At 47.3% G+C, this 20,857-nt stretch overlaps 1 protein-coding gene across 2 annotated transcripts in view; it reads right to left on the bottom strand.

Moving 5' to 3' along the window:
- Znf507 (zinc finger protein 507) overlaps positions 1–20,452 on the bottom strand; it is a 31,979-nt gene extending 11,527 nt beyond the window's left edge. The window contains exons 1-5 of one of the 2 annotated variants that reach the window (XM_027430301.2): positions 20,320–20,452; positions 18,397–18,489; positions 11,289–13,342; positions 9,630–9,744; positions 5,714–5,828 (exon numbers count right to left, since the gene is read on the bottom strand). In XM_027430301.2, the coding sequence (XP_027286102.1) occupies positions 5,714–5,828; positions 9,630–9,744; positions 11,289–13,340 (2,282 nt within the window). In that variant the 5' untranslated portion in view covers positions 13,341–13,342; positions 18,397–18,489; positions 20,320–20,452. The remainder of the gene's footprint in view (positions 1–5,713; positions 5,829–9,629; positions 9,745–11,288; positions 13,343–18,396; positions 18,490–20,319) is intronic. The other variant, XM_035449291.1, reaches the window with a different exon arrangement.
- Positions 20,453–20,857: the final 405 nt, after the last annotated feature.

The following is a 20,857-nucleotide window of genomic DNA, read 5'->3' as shown; positions in this document are numbered from 1 at the left end:
CACATTTGGCTTACTTTTTCCCTAGATTTATTTACTGTTTTATGTGCATGCTTGGTGTCCACGGAAGTCAGAAGAGGGCACATGGTTTCCTAACAGTTGTGAGCCACCATGTAGGTGCTGGGGATGAACCCAGGTCTGCTGCAGGAGCAGCCAATGCTCTTAACCGCTGATCCAACTCTCCAGCCCTCATTTTCGGATCCAACTCTCCAGCCCTCATTTTCTATGCTTTAAGAAACAAGATCCAGCCGGGTGCTGGTGGCGGCGGCGCACACCTTTAATCCCAGCACTCAGGAGGCAGAGAGGCACGTGAGGCCAACCTGCTCTACAAAGTGAGTTCTGGGATAGCCAAGGAAGGCTATACAGAGAACCCCTGTCTTGAAAAACCAAAAAGACTGACCAACCAACCAAACAAACAAAAAAACTGACCTACAAAAATGGTGATTTAAGTTATCCAGTAAGGCTCCCATCCCAGTGGGAACAAGGTCCTTCAGCCTGGCGCCTCAGACGCCCACCACCCACACCACTGTTGAGATGAACTTATCAGGTGAACAGTGTTCTCTAGATCACCTTCATCTGCACTGAATCTGCGCATGTTTTGCCTCCGCTATCCCTACACTATACCCTCTCAGCCAGCACTGACACTGTATTAGATGTAATGTACAGTTATTGACACATACAGGAACATGCACATAGGCTACGTGGAAACACCATGCCACCCGACATCAGGGATGTGATCTGCACACTTGGACACCCATGGCCATGTTCCAGCTGAGGTGCAGCCAACACAGTACCAGCCAGAGTGGCCAGGGAGCCTCAGACAAATGAACCCCCAGTTGTCTGCTCCCCTCCAGCTTTAACCCCTCCCTCCCCCACAGAGGCCCTAGACCTGCCGTGTGGAATGTGCCCTTTCCACATTCCCAACCCAGAGTCCCTGAGCACAGGAAGTGTCTGCTGTCTGACACTACTAGTCGCTGCCTCCAGGGCACCGCACACGCAGGCAGGCAGGCAGGCCCCCAGGAGCAAGGGTTAAGCTGACTTCACGTGCGGCTTGTGGAAAGGCACTTCATGGACCCGCCTACGACAGCTGACAGGAAGATAACTCTGGATACATGAGCACTCATTTAGCACATGGCCCAGCCCAGTGTTCTCTAACACACCACTCATCACGGCTAACCCTGCCCACAGGCCACTCTGTTATTCCCACTGCCACAAACCTGGGAAGCTTTACCCGCCCCCCCTGCTTTGTTTTTAAGGTTTATTTATTTATGCTAGTCATTATGCTGTATTTTTACTTCTTCAAGCATTACCTCCTGGATTTCTGAGAAAAGGCAAAGCCACATTCAGAGTTAAATACATAAGAAGAGTTCCAGATACAAATGAACAAAAGGGAAGCCACTGCACAGGACAAGGACAGGGTGTCAGCAGTGCACAAGCAAAGGACTTTTTTTTTTTTTACCCTGAGACAGGGTTTCTCTGTGTAGTCCTTGTTGTCCTTGAACTACAGAGATCCACCTGCCTCTGCCTCCTGAGTGCTGGGATAAAGGCGTGTGCCATCACTGCCTGGCACAAAGGACTTCTATACAGAATAAAGATGAACCCCTGCATGCCATCAAAGACAGGCAAATAAACCATCACAGTAGCGGGCAGCAACTACACCAGGGCCCGGTATACCTGCCACACCCGATGACAACACTCAGTACCAAAGAGGGCAGGCAGGAGCTAACATTACCACCCCTGACAGCTGCTGACACTGTCTCCACTTCAGGGCCAGAAACCCTACTCCTAAGTGTCAACTGACCAGAAAAGGGCTCGTTTCCTACGCAAACCCCAAACAAGGAATGTTCAAGATGGAATTACTCCTAACAAGGAAGAAAATCTGGTGGAAATCCAAATGTCTATCAATTATACAATGTCTAAGTAACTATTTTGGTCGTTCCAGGGATCAAACTCAGGGTTTTGTGCTCACAGGAAAGCAACCTGCCTCTGAGCTACACCCCAGATATGTATTATGTTCTTAGAATAGAATGTAATACAGAAACGAAATTTATTAGCATTCACACACACAGTAATGAGTAAAAAGGCAGAGAAGTCAATGCACCATATGGTTCTATTTCTATTAAGTTCAAAACACACAAAACTAATTTATCAGGCTACCAGTCAAGATGGCGCTTGTGAGAAAGGGGTGAGGATACTTAATGACAGGAAGTCCAAGCAGAGTGTGCTGCCAAAAGCTGGAGAAGAATTTGCGATTGTTTATCAAGTGTGAACTTGGGATTTATGTAATTTCCAGGATGTATCCTATGTCAATCAACAAGTTGACTTAAGACATTTAGAAGAGAGAGGAGGAAAGGGGGAGAGAGGAAGAAGGGAGAGGGAGTGGAGAGAGAGAAGAGGTGGGGACACAGATAAAAAACTTAACCAAAGGGGATAGAGAGATGACCACAGTTAAAAGCACTGGTTGCTCTCCCATGGGACCTGAGTTCAATTCCCAACACCCAGGTGGTAAATCAAACCTTCTCTAATTCCAGCCCCAGGGAATCTGACTAATTGTTCTGGCCTCCAGGGGCACTGAATGCATGTTACACACAGACATACCTGTAGGCAAAACACACATCACAAAGAAACAAAGAAGGGAGGGAGTGTGTGTGTGTGGGAAACCTAACAATAAACTTAGTGTTTTGATCTTGTAAGGCTCCTGATTTGAGCAAACTAATAGTTATAGGAAAATCTAGCAATGTTTTTGATAGGGTAGTATACAATTTAGCAAATGTATCTGGCCAGATTTTTTTTTTTTTAAAGATTTATTTATCTCATAAGGGATGGTTGTGAGCCACCATGTGGTTGCTGGGAATTGAACTCTCAGGACCTCTGGAAGAACAGCCAGTGCTCTTAACCTCCGAGCCATCTCTCCAGCCCGGCCAGATTTTTTAAAAGGCATAGTAATACTAGCATGCATGTATTTTTCAATGAAAATTGTACAGCAAACCAGAGCCATTTCATAAATGAGCAAATCTGAGACACATGAGAAACTACGAGTCAGCCTTTACTGAGCATCTACTATATGTCAGGCAAGGAGCTCTGAATTTAGCCCAAACTCTATTAAGTTGGAGGGGTCAGACTGAAGACCAGGACTGATGCTGGCACAGGCAAAGTGCTCACACATGACAGGGTACCTGCCAGATCACAGACAGATGGGACTGACTGGAACCACAACAGAGAAAACCAAAAGGCAAGCAAGCATGTTGCCACTGTAGAAAAGCCTTAACACCAGACAGAGGCTGCTCAAACACACGAGGAGCCCCCTGAGCGTGTGTACAAAGACCAGCTATCTGTACAAAAAGGCATTCCTGCTCTAAAGAGAGCAGACAAAGAAATAACCAGAAGTGTGCACAAAGTGGACTCTGAGGACAAGCCCAAACATGGACCCTACATTTACCAGGCAATAAAAGGGAACCAGACTGGCTGTGAAGTAATCAGAAAGGACCACTGTGGTCCTTAGGGGAAAACCAGACACCAAGAAAGTTGTGCCTCCCCCTAAGCCAACTCCCCAGCCCAAGAGCCACGTTGTACGAGGTGACAGTGTGTCCGGTTTTCATTAGCTCTCAGTCTCTTAAGCTGGTCACTGACTGTTGGGCCATGAACATCGTGGCATCAGTAAAGGGTTTCTGAACACAGGATAATCAAGTATTAATTCAAAAGCGCAAGGACTCTGAGCGGTTTCTGGCAGCACTTGCCTGTGCTGCATCCTGTAGCTTCTCTGTATGCCGTCTGTGCTCTGAACACGTGCATGCACACCCTGCCCCAGTAGCCTGTGAAGTCAGGAAGCGCCAGTGGACACTACCTGATACACCTCAGCCAAGATCCCAGAGTATGAGACGTTCTAACTTGCAGGGTTTCTATTGTGCCTGCGTATGTTTTTGCTCTTATAGATGTACACAGTTTAAATACACGAAACACAGACTTAATTTTTCTTTTTGAGACTTGGTTTCAAATAGCACATGTGGGCTTCAGATTCTACATGGAGCTGAGGATGACCTTGAACTTCTGATACACTTGCCTCTGACTTCCAAGTCTGCTGCTGCTCATGCACGCAAGGCACGCGCTCCATACACAGAGCGGCATTCCTAGCTCCTGTATAATTATCAAATCTCAACTTCTTCAGATTGTGTTTCATTAGAAAGTTTGACTTTAAAAATTGCTGCCTGAAATACTGACTTGAATTAAAAAAGACAAAAAACTTCAATGAATTTCCGAAAGTTCCTGAAATGACCCCAAACATACTTCTGCTACTTTGTATTAGATATTTATGTGAAGTGATGTTCTCAGATTTGATGATTATAAAATCAAAATACTGATCAACTCTGAAAAACGCTGAAGACAAATCTGTCCTTCAGTTTCAATTGTTCAACCAAGGTATTCTTCTTTATGTAAAATAAGTAAGTACACATATCTCATTAACACTGCATCTGTCTTTAATAAATGGTAAAATACATAAATACCAAATAAGTTTAACATTATGTGATTTGCATACCTATTTTTTATACCTACACACCTGGAGCTGTGTAACAGTTTCTCAAGTGAAAAGGCGTCATGAGTAGGTCAAGTTAAAGGCATGATTTAGATTAACCTGTTCAGACTCATCAGTATCCCACCTAGAATCCCAGAAAAGGTTAAATTGGGAAAGAAGTTGTTTTGCTAAGGGGTTAAGCATTCATGCTTCCAGCGGTCTGGACAGTGCCTGGAGCGGTTCTGTGATGGGTGGACAAACTCTGAAAATGCTCACACCTTTACTGTAAGTAGCATTTTACCTTGTCGAAGTAAAGTTTATTAAACAGTGGTCACTGCTTAGCAGCTGACTCTGTCTAGTCAAGAATACTTTAATAATTTTCTCTAAATGCACATTAGACAGGACTAGCTTTTGTGACAAAACTTATCAAATGACATGGCTCAAATCACAGTAGCTTAATATTCAGAAACAAAACTTTTCCCAGGGACATTTATGACCTTCATGCTTTATGACTCTTTGCTAGGATATGCAAAAGTATCTGACCTTACATCACGGTAACGGCATTGGACACTGCTATATTTTATACTCAAGTGAAATGAAAGCATAGAATTGGCGGACATGGATATCTTCCAGTATTCCACCTGTCCCAGAATATCTTCTGTACTAAGACTCATGATTAACATTTCTTAGCAAACTAAAAAGATATTTAAGAAACCAGTATGTACCCGGGCGGTGGTGGTGCATGCCTTTAGTCCCAGCACTCACTTGGGAGGCAGATCTCTGTGAGTTCAAGGCTAGCCTGGTCTACAGAGGCTCCAAAGCTACACAGAGAAACCCTGTCTCGAAAACAAACAAACAAACAAACAAACAAACAAAACCCCAGTATATAATCATTTCTAAGTTTTTGGTTTTTGTTTGTTTGTTTTTTGAGACACAGCTTCTCTGTAGCTTTCTTCCTGTCCTGGAACTTGTTCTATAGACCAGGCTGGTCTCAAACTCACAGAGATCTGCCTGTCCCTGCTTTTCGAGTGCTGCTATTAAAGGCGTGCACCACTACCACCCGGCCCCGTTTCTAAGTTTTTAACATGTGTTTGAACATGTCCTATACATTCAAACTCCTTCTAAAGCATTTATCATCATCATAATAAAACTGTTGTTTGAATGCAAGCATTGGGATTATTGGGATTGCAGCGCCATCGCACTCACCTGTACGGCTTGTCTGAGTTATGGATTCGCCTGTGGTTTCTGACACCGACGTATGTTGTACTCGTGTAATGGCACACATCGCACCTATACTGCTTCTGTGTTGAAGACTTGTGCCCTTGAAGGAGAGACATTGAGAGGCACGGTTTGGTAAGACTTGCATGGCAGCACTGACACCCATCATGAACAAGTAATTACAATGCAACGTGCCAACATTCGAATCCAAGCTCTCCCACAGTGTAATTAACACATGTTCAGCAGTTAGCTCCCCAGACTATCAGCACCCAGACCATCAGCAGGCATGAGGTGAACACCATCTGACCTGTAAACACGGGCAGGTTGGGCTGGTTCTGTGGAACCATGTCCCAAGTTCTACCCAGAATGAACTTGCTCCCAGCTGCTGTGCTGACTGTCTAGCAGCTAAATTAACCAAGATACACTGTGAATTTGAAGGTGGCATTCTAACCAATAACGGGCACTGTGTCTTAAAGAAACATTTATTTGCCAACAGGCTAAAATAACGAAGTATTATAAAGTGTGGCAAGAGGCTAGAGAGATGGCTCAGTGGTTAACAGCACTGGCTGGTTTTGCAGGGGAACCAGACTTTGTTCCAAGCACCCACACGGTGGCTCACACCTGTCTGTAACTCATCCCTGACCTGAGTTCTAGGGGATCTTTTTCGGGTCTCTATGGGCACTGTATTCAGGTAGCACACACACATCCATACATGCAGCAAAACAGTGATCCACACACAGTAAAAATAAAGTGTGACCTCATCACACATAGCTCGAGCCACTTACAAAAGCCTCAAGTTTTTAACCCTACTCGATTGCTAGGTTTATTGCCAAATGTCAGCCTTCAATTAAACTAAGGAGGAAAAGCAGTTGTCAACTTTGAAGCACACTACAATTGAACACAGTCACATCTAGTAGGCTGACAAGTTTTGGAGACAAAGGCTGTAAGTACACAGCTCCCTCATGTGTGGCAACCTGGATCCAATGCAGACAGGTCCTAGTACTGGCTCATTCTGCAAATGAGTAGCTCACACACAACAACATGAGCTTTAAGACTCCATCAGAAGCACTGTTTGCTTTGTTTACTGGAGCCCAGGGCATCCTCACTCTAACTGTGTTATTTTCAGACAGCAGGTAGGCACGGATGCTCAAGGAAAAGGCACTGAGCGAAGAATGTGTGCTCTTGGCAGGCAGCAAGCCATGAAGCAAGCCTAGGTGGGAAGGAATGCACGCAGTATCAAAGTAAAATCACGGAAGAAAAGAAAACCCACGCTGCAATTTCAACAAAGAAAAATCTGAAGTTACATTTAAGCTTTCTAAAATTGAATTTTTCTTTGGCTAATAACTACTGCCAGGGAGAACAAAATGTCCCAATTTCCTGGTATAAATCTATAACGTTAATACACTAATCATAATTACAATCTAAGTATTGCTCTTAATTGGTAGGTTAAAAACTTGGACTTGATTATAAATGGCATTGTTCCAAATATAGTTTTTTATTAAAAAAAAAAAAGACCTGAAAAATGAAGTGTGAAATATTGGATAATGGTTTTTGTGAGAAATATTACAGATCAATGACAACTAATAAAACTGACAGATGGAAAAGCCTAATATAGCACAGAATGGGAGCCCGTGCTACCTCAAGCAAATGTTTCCAATAGAATCAAGACTGGATTTAAAGTGTAACAACGTGGGCCTGATTTCTGCTCTGCCACTGGTCTGAGAATGAGCAAATCATGCCACCTCTCGAGGCCCCGTTTATCTTTTCTACAGAACGGGAGGCAGTGGACCCCACCAAACGGCTTGAGGAAGCCTTGGACCCTTTCTGCACACGTCCAGGCATATCTGCAGTGCTGGTCTCAAAACCCAGTGCTGCACAAAAGACAGGTCTCTAAGAAAGGACAACTTACACTTCAAACAGAGACACTGTCTGCAACTCTGGAGGTGCCAGGCCAGGACATCTGCTGACATCATACCCATTAGTTCAGTTGTGACTTCCTCAAGGGTACTGGTGCCCTTCACTGCACTCCCAGCAGCTGGCAAGAGACCCTGCTCAGGACAGGCATGCCTCGCCTTGTGTCTGACTGCAGTACTGTTGTATCAGGTCTTTGTACAGAAAGCATGCTGGATGGAGTCTGCACTGTACAACAAGGACTGGGTGGCAGTCCTGCACCTTCCTCCCACAAGCTCACAGAACAGTTAAGAGAACTGCAACAAAGCATGGATCATAACAATGCGGAACTAATCACATACCCATCCAGGAGAGGATACAGGAAGAGGTCAGTATGCCTGCTATTTATACTACTATAACAGAACAGCAAATGCAGCTAAGTGGGGGTTAAAACTAAAACCATGGTAAGAGCTGGGGTGAAGCCTGGTTGAAGAGTGCTTGCTCAGCACCACAAAAATAAATAACTAATGAAAAACAAAGCCCCTCAAACCAAAGCAAACCACAAGATGATCATGGTGTACAAGTTTAAATCCATGCATCTTTGATCCCAGGAGCAAGTGTGTCAGCCACAGATTAAAAACTGCAGAGCAGGGTATGGTGGGAGCAATGACATTGGAGTGGCCATGCTGACGTCTTCACTGAATCTGCTAAGACCACTGGGTAGTTTCAAGCCCTTGCTTTCTCTAATGCTGCTGGAAAGACAGTCGCAGCACTGGATCAGCTGCAGGTGGCGCTACTGAGTCACACGTACTTTATTCCCTCATTAGGATTTACGGGCCAATCCTGTCTAATGCTTAATGTCTCCTTTAGAAGGGATATGGAAACATAATGAATTAAAATAAAAAGAGGCATTTAGGGCTATTCTGCAGGAAGGAAACAAAACTGTTCTCGCTCAGCCATCCACCTCGGAAGCAGATGCCATGTCGTAAACTCCTTTTGTTCAGGACGGTTTTACGGGGATGGCATCTGTGTGACAAGGGGATTCTGGTACTATGGTGGTGTCAAAATCAGTTCCTTCAGAAACATTCTGAATCAGTTATGCTTTCTGGGGTATAATTTAATGAGACATTATGGTAAAACATTTTACTCTGCAGTTGTTCTAACTTTAATTCTTAGGAAATCTAAAAAGAAAAGTCACCCCAATATGTTTTATTTCCCATAAACACTATGTACCACACTGGAGACATTTAAAGCATATCAATTTACGTGAGCCAATGCCAGGAAGCACAGCTTATTACACTCTATCCCTCATTCTCGGAATGTGGCATCCGCCTTTTCATGGAACTCTAATTAAATCTTTTGATTCTAATATTCCTATTACCAGATAGATACTCAGCTGACTAGCACCTAACTAGTACATAAAAGGTTCCTGTGTGTGTTTAAATAATGCAGATGAAGTCTGGCAGTCATACTTGGAGAAGAGTAAGATCACAGCAGGACGCCTCGGTTAAAGTTTGAGGTGGGGGCTGCCATCTGCAGAAGCTTTGCCTCGGCAGGTCATTTGGTGCTGGAGAGGGCGGAGGCTCGAGCTCCGTGCTCCAGCTTCTCTGGCTTGCTGATCCCTCTGACCTTCTAGGGGTCTCTGCGGTAGCCTGGTTCTTACAGACCCCTGCAAATTTTAACCACAACATCTACTTGCGTGGTTGCAGCCAAGTCCTTACAAATGTAGGACTCTGACCCAGAACTAGATGTAACTTACTCTAGTCAGTTCTCAGAATTTCCTTAGGAACAAAGGGGCGTCATACCATCCACAGCACAGAACCCGAAGAGTACACACACTCCTCCGTTTTCAGCTCATACATGCTCTTCTCAGTGCAGCCTGGATTTACAAGGCACTTGAGGATGATGGGGTGTGTGTGAACACCATCAAAGAACATTACATGCGTTTACAAAGACGTCCTAATGAAAACCATCACCCTGTACGGCTAATAGACGCTAATGAGAACGCAGATACCTTCCTGAGCACACTTTCCATCAGCGGCGTCTCGGCAAAGTCGTGGCTCATTTGAAGCTACTGACAAGGTGTTGGGCAGACAGTGCTGATCCCTCTCGTGATTCCTCAGTTGGCTCTGAAGAAAAAGAAAAGAAAAGCAAGAAAATTAACCCGTAACTTCCAGCAAATACACCTTCAGGGTTACCAGAAGGCTATGCAAGGGGTTGACTGCTTTTGGGACCTTTGGCCTAGAATCCATTACCAATTGGGTGCTAGAGTGATTTTTTTTTCTTTTTTAAGCAATTTTTGTTCCTCTTTTAAAAAAAATCACCTCCTGGCCCCATCTACTAACTCAGTTGCAGCCAAGTCCTTACTAATTTCTACTTGTTTTTTTAAAAAAATTAGTATTTTGAAGTCGTATCTACTAAAAGCCATTTGGCACACGTGAAATTATAGAAGGACAGTCACTAGGTGATTGCAATCTCATCAAAAAGCCCATCACTCTTTTCGTGTTCCCTCACAGAAACCCGTCTTCATAGGTGTTTAGACCCAGCATGGGCGTGCTTCCCACACGGCCAGCAGGCTGTAGCCTAAGGAGCAGATGGTGAGGGGATAACCTGACATGCCTGCAAACAGATCAAGTTCACCAGCAACCACAGGCCTTGTTAATTTCTATCTTCCGACACCAGCTAGACCTGCCACAGAAACTATTTCTACCCCAAAGCCGGAGGACAGAGGCAGCAAAGCAACTCGGGACACTTCTGGAACTTGCTACTGGGACCTCTCTGAATGTGCTATTTGGAATTTCATGAGTGTAATCTGAGTTCCAATGAACCTTAGACAGAAGCAACTTTTGTTCCCTTTTTAAAAAAAATTCTCCACCCGTACCCCCAACTATAGGTAATCTGTGAGACAGTCTATGCCCAGCTGGCCAACAAAGATTCTTTTTTAATACCTGGCACACTGAAAGAGACCTAAGTCAATAACGATCCCAGGAATGACCACAGGTACCCTTTACAAAGGGTAGTAACATTTTATATACTGGCTCTGGCTCAATAGGTAAGATAAACATCTGCCTTGAATATCCATACAAGTCCATTTATGTGGGGGCATAGTTCTGTAATCTCAGCACAAAGGAGGGAGCCTGAAAAAGACTGCAAATTCAAGTGCTTCCTGGGACACTCGGCAAGACTCTCAAGACCAAGGGCTGGGGATGTACCTGCAGCCTAGCACTTGCCTAGCCGGTGTGAGGTTCGGGGCAGATCCCCAGCAAAGTCTCTCAACTGTCTAGCAACAGCAAATAAAGCTTTGTTTCTATGGTTCTGTCTCCCGGTAAGTCTCACTGCCTACTTCCCTTCTGCAGTGACACAAACCACTGTTGTGTAAAATGTGTGCCTATCAGCCTGCTCTACATTCCTTCATAAGTGAAAACCAGCGCCTAAAATACACACATAGGAAAACAAGAGCAACAGGTGCTGAAATTACAAAGGAGGTGGGTTCTGGACGGCAACCGTGGAGACTTAGCTTTCTTTCAGACCCATCTTCAAAGTTAATTTGTTGGGGTTGTCTCTGGGCAAATCACCAAACTTCTCTGGAACTCGTGCGTTCTCTTGATAAACAAACTGAAGTGGCTGGACTACACCTACAAAGTCCCTGCCAGCCCTCACCGCCGCCGCTCACCTTGTAATGGAAAGACTCTTTGCACTGCTTACACTGGTGTGTTCTGGTTTTACAGTGGTTGATCATGTGGCTCTCCAAGTCTTTGCTGTTCTCAGCTATGTGCTCACAGATGGGACACTGGTAAGGCTGCCTCTGCCGATGGACACGCAGGTGCTGCTTGATGTAGCCCCTGTTGCCACTTGAGTACTGGCACAGGCGGCAGCGGTAGGGCCGCTCAGCATCCGGCATGTACTCCACCACGCTGGACCCTAACAAACTGCCGTCACTGCTGGACTGACACTGGGCATTGTCCTGCAACTCTTTCAAAATGTCGTCATCTGACGCATTCTGGTCTGTCCTTTCTCTCAGTTTCTCTATTACAGTAAGAAGGGACATGCTGATACCCGTCTTAGCTTGCCCATCTGACAATTCCTGCCTTTCCTCCGGAAGTGCTACCACAGTGGAACTGCTTTGGTCAAAACTTGCCACTCCATCTGAAGAGTTCTTAAGAGGAGACATGATTTTTTTTGAGTATGCTGCCAACGGACCACTGACCTGCCTTTGTCCAGTGTCTGGATCTAAAAGGTTTCTGTCCCCACAGTGCCCAAGGCTGGCTCTCGTTAGTTCAGCAGCTCTTATCGGCATGGTGACAAGGGCTTCTGCAGCTAAGGAGTGCAGCCTGAGGGACTCAGAGTTTGTCCTCCTCCGTCCTGGCGGGGCGTTCTCGTCAGCAGCCAGGCCCTTACTTAGCTCCCTGTCTTTCTCCTCTGCGCTGCTCCAGCCGATGAGCAGACCCCCGATATCAACCGCACACTTGTCGGCGCGGTACACGTCTCCTGCCCCTCCACACCCAGGCTGTGCATCGGCAGGCCTCAGGCTCTTGCCCTCTTCTATCTCAGCATTCATGAGGAAATGTTTCGGTGGGAGGGTTTCTTCCGCACTCGGCAAACGTTCCACAATGACATTCACGTGACCTTTTTTGTTTGGGCTGCTGCTAATGATTTTCTGTGCTGATGAGAGCAAGCTGTCAGCAAACAGAGTCTCCTCTGAATCGGACATCACCTCCAGCATTTCTTCCTCGTTCGAGTCCAGGGTGACTGACTGGCTTAAGTGGACTCCCTCCTCTGTGCTCTCTTCTACAGGAGAGGAAGAGGACAGTGGCTCAGAGCTGCAGATCTGTACTTGTACAGACGGCCCATTGTGGATGCTTAGCTCGCTGTCCCCTATAGCAATGACGACTGCATCCACCCCGCCCTGTGCAGCGGGCACTGAAGAAGCCAGAAGGCCGAGGGGCTCGTGTTCGTCCTCAAAGATTGGGTAGGAGCAGTTAACCTCTCCCGCGTGCTTCCAGGCGTGCGTCTTGAGCATGCGCTGCTGGCCGCAGGTGTAGCTACAGAACAGGCAGCGGTACATGCCGTACTGCTCATAGGCGTACCACTTCCTCCTGGCCGCCTCTGCCCCCGGGGCGTCGGCTGCGGTCTCACTCTTTCTTTCCGGGGCTCCCTGGCGGGAGGAGGGAGGCTGACTGTGGCTGCCGGCCCTGTTCTCGTGCTCACTCAGCACGTGAGCCTCAAGCTCCTGCTGGCTTCTGGAGGTGACGTGGCACTCTGAGCACATCAGCATGACGTCCTGCTGGTGGCCGTGCTGCTTGACGTGCTCCTTCAGCACAGAGAAGGACGACGACAGGAACTTACAGAGGCTACACTGGTAGGACATAGCCTTCCCATCAGTTGAGTCTGGAGTGGAATTTGCTTGTGCCATCTCGGATGTCCTAATCTCAGCAGCAGGGGACTCGGCTGTTTTAGCTGGGATCTCACAGTGCTCTAGGGTTTCAAGAGAGTGTGGTGTCACACTTGGGCGCAGGCGCTTTTTCCCAATCAGAAGACACTTTTGTGACTTTTCATGCCCCACTATCTTGCTTAACTTCTGGATGACATGGACCAATGGATCGGCTTTGGCTTTTCTTTGTTCGTCAGCTTCTGAGGCAGGGCTGAGGACTCCTTCAGCAGTTAACACAGCCTCCTGCTCTCCAATCTCTGGCACCAACATGGCAACGCTGTTTCTCTCTTCCATATCTAGGGACAGTGCACAGCAGAGAGCTTGGGTTATGGGAGAATCACATGCAGCATGTAATGCAGAAAACCAACGCCAGCTCTGGTGTCCAACTGAAATGGTTACCTATCCTCTAAGTTGGGAGGTCCCCAGTACAGACTTACACAGTTCACAATTCTACTCTGAAACGCAATCTCCCAGAGCGGTGGTTCTCATCTCCCAATGATGTGACTTTTTAATACAGTTCCTCAGGTTGTGGTGACCCCGCCCCCAACCATAAGATTATTTTTGTTGCTACTTTATAACTGTCATTTTGCTACTGTTATGAATCGTTTTGTAAATATTTTTGGAGATAGAGGTTTGCCAAAGGGGGTCAGGACCCAGAGGCTAAAAACCACTGTCCTAGAGACAGATGGAGGCCTTGAGTTCCTTGGGAATGAGTTTAACACCTTTATCCTGCATCCCCACCCTGCCCTGTCTCCCTCTTGAAATTCTAGAACTAAAGAGACACCGATTCTTTGTTTAAAGACACACAGCCATCCTCAGGGCCTTCAGAGTCACCTCAAGCTACTGGGAACCATCAGTGTGTGAAAGCCAACATGATTTGATACAACTCTAGATAAACTATTTCTTATGCCAAATTTTAACTGTAGATAACGAAATCACACGTTTCTCCTCAAATGTTCGACATTCTGAAAATATATTCATTTTAACCTGCTGTAAAGGACACTGAATTTTGGGAAGTGCCATGCAAATGAAACTAAGTAAGAGCCATGTTCCACTTCCTCCCTTTGATTTACGGTCTGCCAGATAAACCACAAACTATGCTGTGGCTTTCTAGAGGTCACATTAGTGGTCAACTGTTCCTCATTCCCAGCCATGCTTCTCCTTCCTGAACAGGGAAGGGGGCAGAGAAAGATGACGCTGCCACTCCAGTTCTGGTTCAGCTCCAGAAAGAAGGTCAGTAAGGAGCTATGGTAGGCTTAAATAATGCAGCAAGGCAGGGAAGTCTGCAAGCACAACACACCCCGAAATCACACTCCCTCTAGGCCTCTGAACACTCTTTATACTTCCTGGCAGCCCTCTCACTTCAGACATTTCCTCTGACTTAAAGTGAGATTATTTTGTTGTCTTGGATCACATTTTTAAGTTTAGGCTCTTTTCCAGCAACAAGTTTTGTTTTTCCACATTTTAGGTACATTCTGGAACCTTACTCACAACATTCAATAAATGCCAGCATGATTTTCAGTGCCACAAGCTATAGACCAAAAACTAGGCACCATTCTTAAACTCCAGTAACAGGCTTTGCACTCTTCTCCCCTCATGGCTAAATTCTGCATGAGGGCCCTTTAGCTCTCAGCCCTGATCACACCTAACCCAGCAGGCAGGCCCCACTCCCCACCCCCACTGCACCTTGGGCCTGACCATCCCAGTTTCTGGCCACACTGTGTGGCCTTTCCTCTCTTATATCCTACTCTTTCCAGCATGAGTTTTCTTTATCTAGGTTCATGTATGCAAATGTTTTATTCCAAAAGCTAACATCAGCTTTTCTTCTAGAGCCAGCCTGGAACTGTCACCTAATGGAGGGTATATTCCAGAGCCATTAAAAAAAAAAACCCCAAAAAGCCCTTTCTGCGGCTTCTGAGACATATCCCACGGTCTTAAGATTCCTGTTTTAGGGGCTGGAGAGAGACGACTCAGTGGATATAGGCTTGCTGCATGCACGAGGGCGTGAGTCTGGATTCCCAGCACCCACGTAAAAGCTGGGCACTGAGCATGGTGACACACACGTATAACCCCACAACTGTTACACGAAGAAACCTTGTCTCGGTGGGGTGGGGGTAGGTGGATGATATGGCAACTATGAGAAAGACACCTGATATGGACCTCTAACCCAAACCCATGCAAGGCTTATGCACAGACCAGTCCAAACAAAACAAGAATCCAGTGTGTTTTGGCGAAAGGGAGCTGTGGCTTGTTCTTCATGTGTGTGCTGATTTTCCCTATGGGACCAGAGCTGAAGGATTCTTGTCATTCAGTTCAACATTAAAGGTACATTAGTTACATAATACAAGTAGCAAAAGCCACACACACAGTTTCTTGGCCTGTTCTAGCTCTACACTACTGTAATGCCAAGGTCTCCCTTGATAACAGCTATACAGGATAACTGATAACCCAGAGAACAGTTTGCCCAACAGACCTCACACCGAGTGTTCCAAAGGTGACACCTGATTCTCTCTTCTGCTGAATGATCCAATAGGAGAAAGACAGAGCAGTGCAAATTGCTCCCCGTGGATAGTTCAGTGTGCTCCTTAGATCAGGAGGAGTTCATCTAAGCTCAAGAAAAAGACTAACACAAAAGAATTTGACACAACGCTCACTTTCAAAGCTGTGTGTGCTCAGGCATTAAGAGCTAATGGCAACTTGCGGCAGATGCTCCAATTTCCCCGGAACGTTTATGTAAGTATCTCATTTTAGAGGCTGCATACATTTGGGGATAAGTACAGTAAGGCAGCTCTCAAACCGATATGACAACATAAAACGCATCAGGAAACACCTGAAAAAACCAGTTTAGGTCCGCAGGCAAAACCAACAAGCAAGCAGAAACTCATTAAAAGAAAAGTCTGTTAAATAAAAGGTCACATACAGTAAGGCACATGGGAGAGGAGGTCACTAAAACCAACTCTTCAATTTCCACAATTTTTTTCTTAGACCATTCATGCAGTCCATGTGTATTATACACACAGAACGCGTAAATATGTAGATATTTATTTGTACATTATACATGTCAAGTGAGCTAAACTTCATTTGACCAGGGAGATGAAAAGAGTCAGCATACAGCCCATTAACTCAAATCACAGCATGGACTGAAGGGACTGTTGTAAACAGCTCAAAAAAATGATCCTGGGGAGATCATGTAGGCAGGGTGGGGCTGGGGAGACGGGCTAGGGAAGAACCATGGATTCTGTCAGTGAAGGTGAGGACGATTACCTGTTCATTATACTCCTCTTTCTACTTGTGCAACTGCCTCACGTTTCCATAACAAAAACAACTGAAAATAAAACTACCACTCTGCCCTGGGAAAAGCAGAGCCCCATCAGGTGTGAGGCTCAAAGCAATTAGGTAGGAGAGGAGCACTTTACACTCACTCACTCACTCACTCACTCACTCACTCACTCACTCACTCACAGAGGGCTAAGACAAGCACAGAGACATCAGAAGACTAAGTGCTGGCTTCCCATACTGTGCTACTGCCAAAGCTAAGTACACAATGGCCACGTCCCCAGAGGCTGGAAGGCTCCTCTGGGCAAAGCTGGCACCAGGCTTCTTGAAGAGGCAGGATACCCAACATTTAGGGACATTGCAGATGTAGCTCCCTGGTCCTCTGGCTGGGTCCGCCAATGGAGGAGAGCCATGAGGATCAGAGGGTCAGGCAATGTCCTGGTTCCCTACTTCCAGGTCACCCTGGATTGCTTGTTTCTTAGCAGAAGGTTCCCAAACAGCTGCTCTCCACAAATCTGTTTCTGGCTTTGATACTGCCCTCCCCGTTCCCGCTGCTCCCACTAAGTCCACCATCCCTGTAGCCCGCCTATAGGAAGGATCCAATATCTGGATTAATACCATCTTTGTAAATACCACCTCCCTGAGTTATCCTGACTTGAGTTGGCTGCTGCTAGTAATCGGGAACCACTGACAAGAAGGTGCTGCTCTAGCGTGGACATCCACTCACAAGTAGGAATAAGCATGCTCCTGATGAGGAAGCACTCTGCTCTAGCGTGGACATCCACTCACAAGTAGGAATAAGCATGCTCCTGATGTGGAGCCTTCTTGTTTGGAATCACTAGCTACACCATTACATCAGAAGATCAAGTCAGCTCAAGTAAACAAACTATTCTCCCAAACCAGAAATGTTCTAGTCTCTCCCACTGAGTCTCTCAGATCTGTCCTTGACAACAGTAATCCACAGGAAAAAGCCAGTAATTAGTGTCCTTCCCAAGAAAAGTGAGCAAATTCAGTTGTCTTTATTTTCTTATAATTTGCTATTTGGTGTATCTGTGTATCTAATTAGTTCCTTTTAGTTATAGCAATATGACTACAATTCATGTGGGCTTGGAGAAAGGGCTGTAATTTTCTGGGTATATGTGAAGACAGAACAAGATGACATAAAGAACATTCTCTTTCAGACTAAGGATTTATTCCTTGTCCCCAACTAGGCAAATAAACAAACAAAAACCCCAAGCCCCAAACAACAGAAGTGATGGTTAATGAATTTCACTTTCAGAGTCTCAAGGAAGCCAGGGTCCCTCCCGCCTCTGAAGTGCTGTGTGACCCTGGGCAAGTTACTGTTTTAGATTCTTCCGATGTTAACGTGAGGGTAAAGCTGGATAAACTTTTAGAGCATGGAATTACAAACTGTCTATTAAAAGTAACCTAAAAGCTACTTATACTTTAGAGCTTCCTAATGTCAACCATAATTAATTTAAAATCTTCTAAGCTCAATGAAAAATGGCTACTAAGAGAAAACCAAAGTATAACTATGTAAGTACATGGGTTTCCTAGTCTAGAGTTTCTTAGCTGGCACCTAGCCTGAGACAATATTCTGACTTAGCGGACCCAATTAAGACACAGGCCTAACTGACATCAAGCAGTACTTTTAGCTTCAGTGTAGTTTATGACACACCCAAGCCCAGCACTATGTGGAAACCACTGTCCTTGAGCAGTGAACTCACAGAGTAGGGCCTTCATCCATTTCCTGTAACATTCCTTTAATTGCTGGTATCCAGTCCCTTCTTGTGAGACCGAGGTGCAAAGTAACACATCTGAGGCTCACAGATGAGAGCTAGTATCTGGTTAAAGAACTGGACTCCATGCCAGTGGTGTTCTCAAACCAGGCTTTCTCTAGTACACCAAGTTCCATCCTCAAGGTGAACAAGGTGGACACGGAGGAGAGAAACAGGTCTATATGTAGGCAGCAACAAACATCTCCCTGTACTAGATCTCCAGAATTCTCTGCGTCTACTTACAACCGTGTCATAGTTTATAAATAAGGCAACTCAGTGAGGTGTAAGTGACTTACCCAAGGTTACATGGCTGCTAGTGGCAGAGCCAGTGTCTTTTCAATCAACTCCTGAAATTAATGCAGTCTCCTGGATCAATCTTCACAACCTAGCTGTGGCCCAGAAGGAAAGTAAACAGAATCAAACATTTCTTTCTCCATGAAACATAATAACTTATTCTGGCGGTGAAGAAACTTCCAATACTTAACATCAAAAAGAAATTTCAGAAGGCTCTTCACGCAATGCAATTATGTGAGGCAAATTTACATAATTTACTTAACAAGTAGAAGATTTTGCAGAAGCTAAAACGAATGAGTCTTGGAAACGTCTAACAATTGTATATTTTAAGCCTCCCTCCACCTTGTAAGTAATTTACTCAGCAAACTGCTGGCTTTCCTGACATAATTTTCTAACCAATATGGAATAATAGATGACATATTGCTATTTTAACTTTAACCGAAATTACAGCCTAAAGGGTGATTATGTAAATTAGCCAAACACAGTGGGCCGAACAGCATCACGAAAAGATACGATCTCGTAGCCTGACCCACATATTTTCGAATGCAGTTTCCTGCCCTGGTCCTCAGTTTCTTGGCTACCATTTCCTATAGCTGCTTCAAAGTACGCTTATCCCGTTCGCGTGGAAAGTAACTTAGTTACTTTTTTTTTTTTTTTTTTGGTTTTTCGAGACCAGCCTGGTCTACAAGAGCTAGTTCCAGGACAGCCTCCAAAGCCACAGAGTAACTTAAGTTACTTCTATAGCTAAGTCAAATCAGCACACTGCTAGGGCGTTCCCCGAAGTTAACTTCCAACGACTTTCTAACCGATAAACCAGTCCCCAACACGGAACCAGACTTCAGAACAGTGCAAACTACAAACTCGGAAAAGGTGACAAGTTCAGCAATTGCCTGGAGTGATTGTGGACTGATAGCAAATTCCAGTGCACAGCAGGAACCTAACAAGCCTGCCCTGGGGCCTGGGGTCTGCCTTGGGGTGGCCTGGGCTGGGGTCTACCCTGGGGCTGGGAGCTACCTGGGCCTGGCTAGGGTCTGTCTGGGGTGTGCCTTGGGTCTGGGCTGGGGTCTGCCTTGGGGTGGCCTGGGCTGGGGTCTGCTTTGGGTCTGAGCCTTGGGTCTGGGCTGGGATCTGCCTTGGGGTGCCCTGGTGCTGGGGTCTGCCCTGGGGCTGCCTTGGGGTGGCCTGGGCTGGGGTCTACCCTGGGGCTGGGAGCTACCTGGGCCTGGCTGGGGTCTGCCCTGGGGTCTGCCTTGGGGCTCCGCCTGGCTGGGGTCTGCCCTGGGCCTGGGTCTGCTTTAGGGTGGCCTGGGCTGGGGTCTACCCTGGGGCTGGGAGCTACCTGGGCCTGGCTGGGGTCTGTCCTGGGGTCTGCCCTGGGCCTGGGTCTGCTTTGGGGTGGCCTGGGCCTGGGGTCTGTCCTGGGGCTGGGATCTGCCTTGGGTCTGTCCTAGGGTCTGCTTTGGGGTGGCCTGGGCTGGGGTCTGCCCTGGGGCTCGGCCTGGCTGGGGTCTGCCTGACCCCCGGGCCTCGCACTGCACACCAGCGGCGGGGATGCCCGGGTGTGGGGAGGCGGGCGGGCGGGCGAGCGTGCGAGCGTGCGAGCGTGCGAGCGCTTTGCCCGTGCCCTCGGCCCGCGTCTCTGGAAGGCAGGCAGTCAGGGCAGAGGGCGTGTAAGTGTGGGAGGCCGGGGACTAAGGAAACCTAAGCTCCATCCTGGCTGGCCTAGGCCACTAGTTCACGTCTCGGGAGGCCGGAGCCGCCTCGGCGGGGCCTGAGGGGCAGGGGGCGCCCCGTGCCCGGCGGACGGACGGACGGACCGGCGGACACGGCGCACTGAGGCCACGGGGCTCCGGTGCGAGCATCGCCGCGGGCCCCGTCACCCGCGAGGCCGCACATGGCCCGCGGGGGCGGCCCGGGCTCGGTACCTGCGCGCGCTCGCTCGCTCGCTCGGCGGGCGGGCGGCGGTCGGTCGGTCGGTCGGTCGTCGGTGGGCGGGTGCGGCGTCCGCCAGCCTCCTCGGGCCTCGCCCTCGCCCGCCGCGCTCCCGACGCCGTCCCCCGCTCGCCCCCGCTCGGCCCCCTCCTCAGCCGCCGCTCCAAGATGGCGGCGCCGCGGCGGATCACGTGAGCAGCGGGCGGGTCACGTGAGCCGGGAGACGCGCGGCGGGGGCGGGGTCACCGCAAGGCCACGCCCACTCCCTCACACCCCGCCCCCCGGGCTGGGGCTCTGGGCTCACTGTGCAGACCTGGAGGTGAGAGCGTGGGCGCTGCCTGGGCATTCTTCAAGCCCTCGTCCACCCCATCCTCCTTTTCACCCCCGGAAGGGTGCGTCTGCTCGCACTAGTGTTTTATTTTAAGATTTTATTTATTTATTATGTGTACCACATTCTGCTTCCATGCATATCTGCACACCAGCAGAGGGCACCAGATCTCATCACGGATGGCTATGAGCCACCATGTGGGT

Source organism: Cricetulus griseus, chromosome 9 (genome assembly GCF_003668045.3).
Source record: "Cricetulus griseus strain 17A/GY chromosome 9, alternate assembly CriGri-PICRH-1.0, whole genome shotgun sequence".
Lineage (NCBI taxonomy): Eukaryota > Metazoa > Chordata > Mammalia > Rodentia > Cricetidae > Cricetulus > Cricetulus griseus.
The sequence above is the reverse complement of the archived record's forward strand: the minus strand, read 5'-3'. Positions and strand labels throughout refer to the sequence as shown.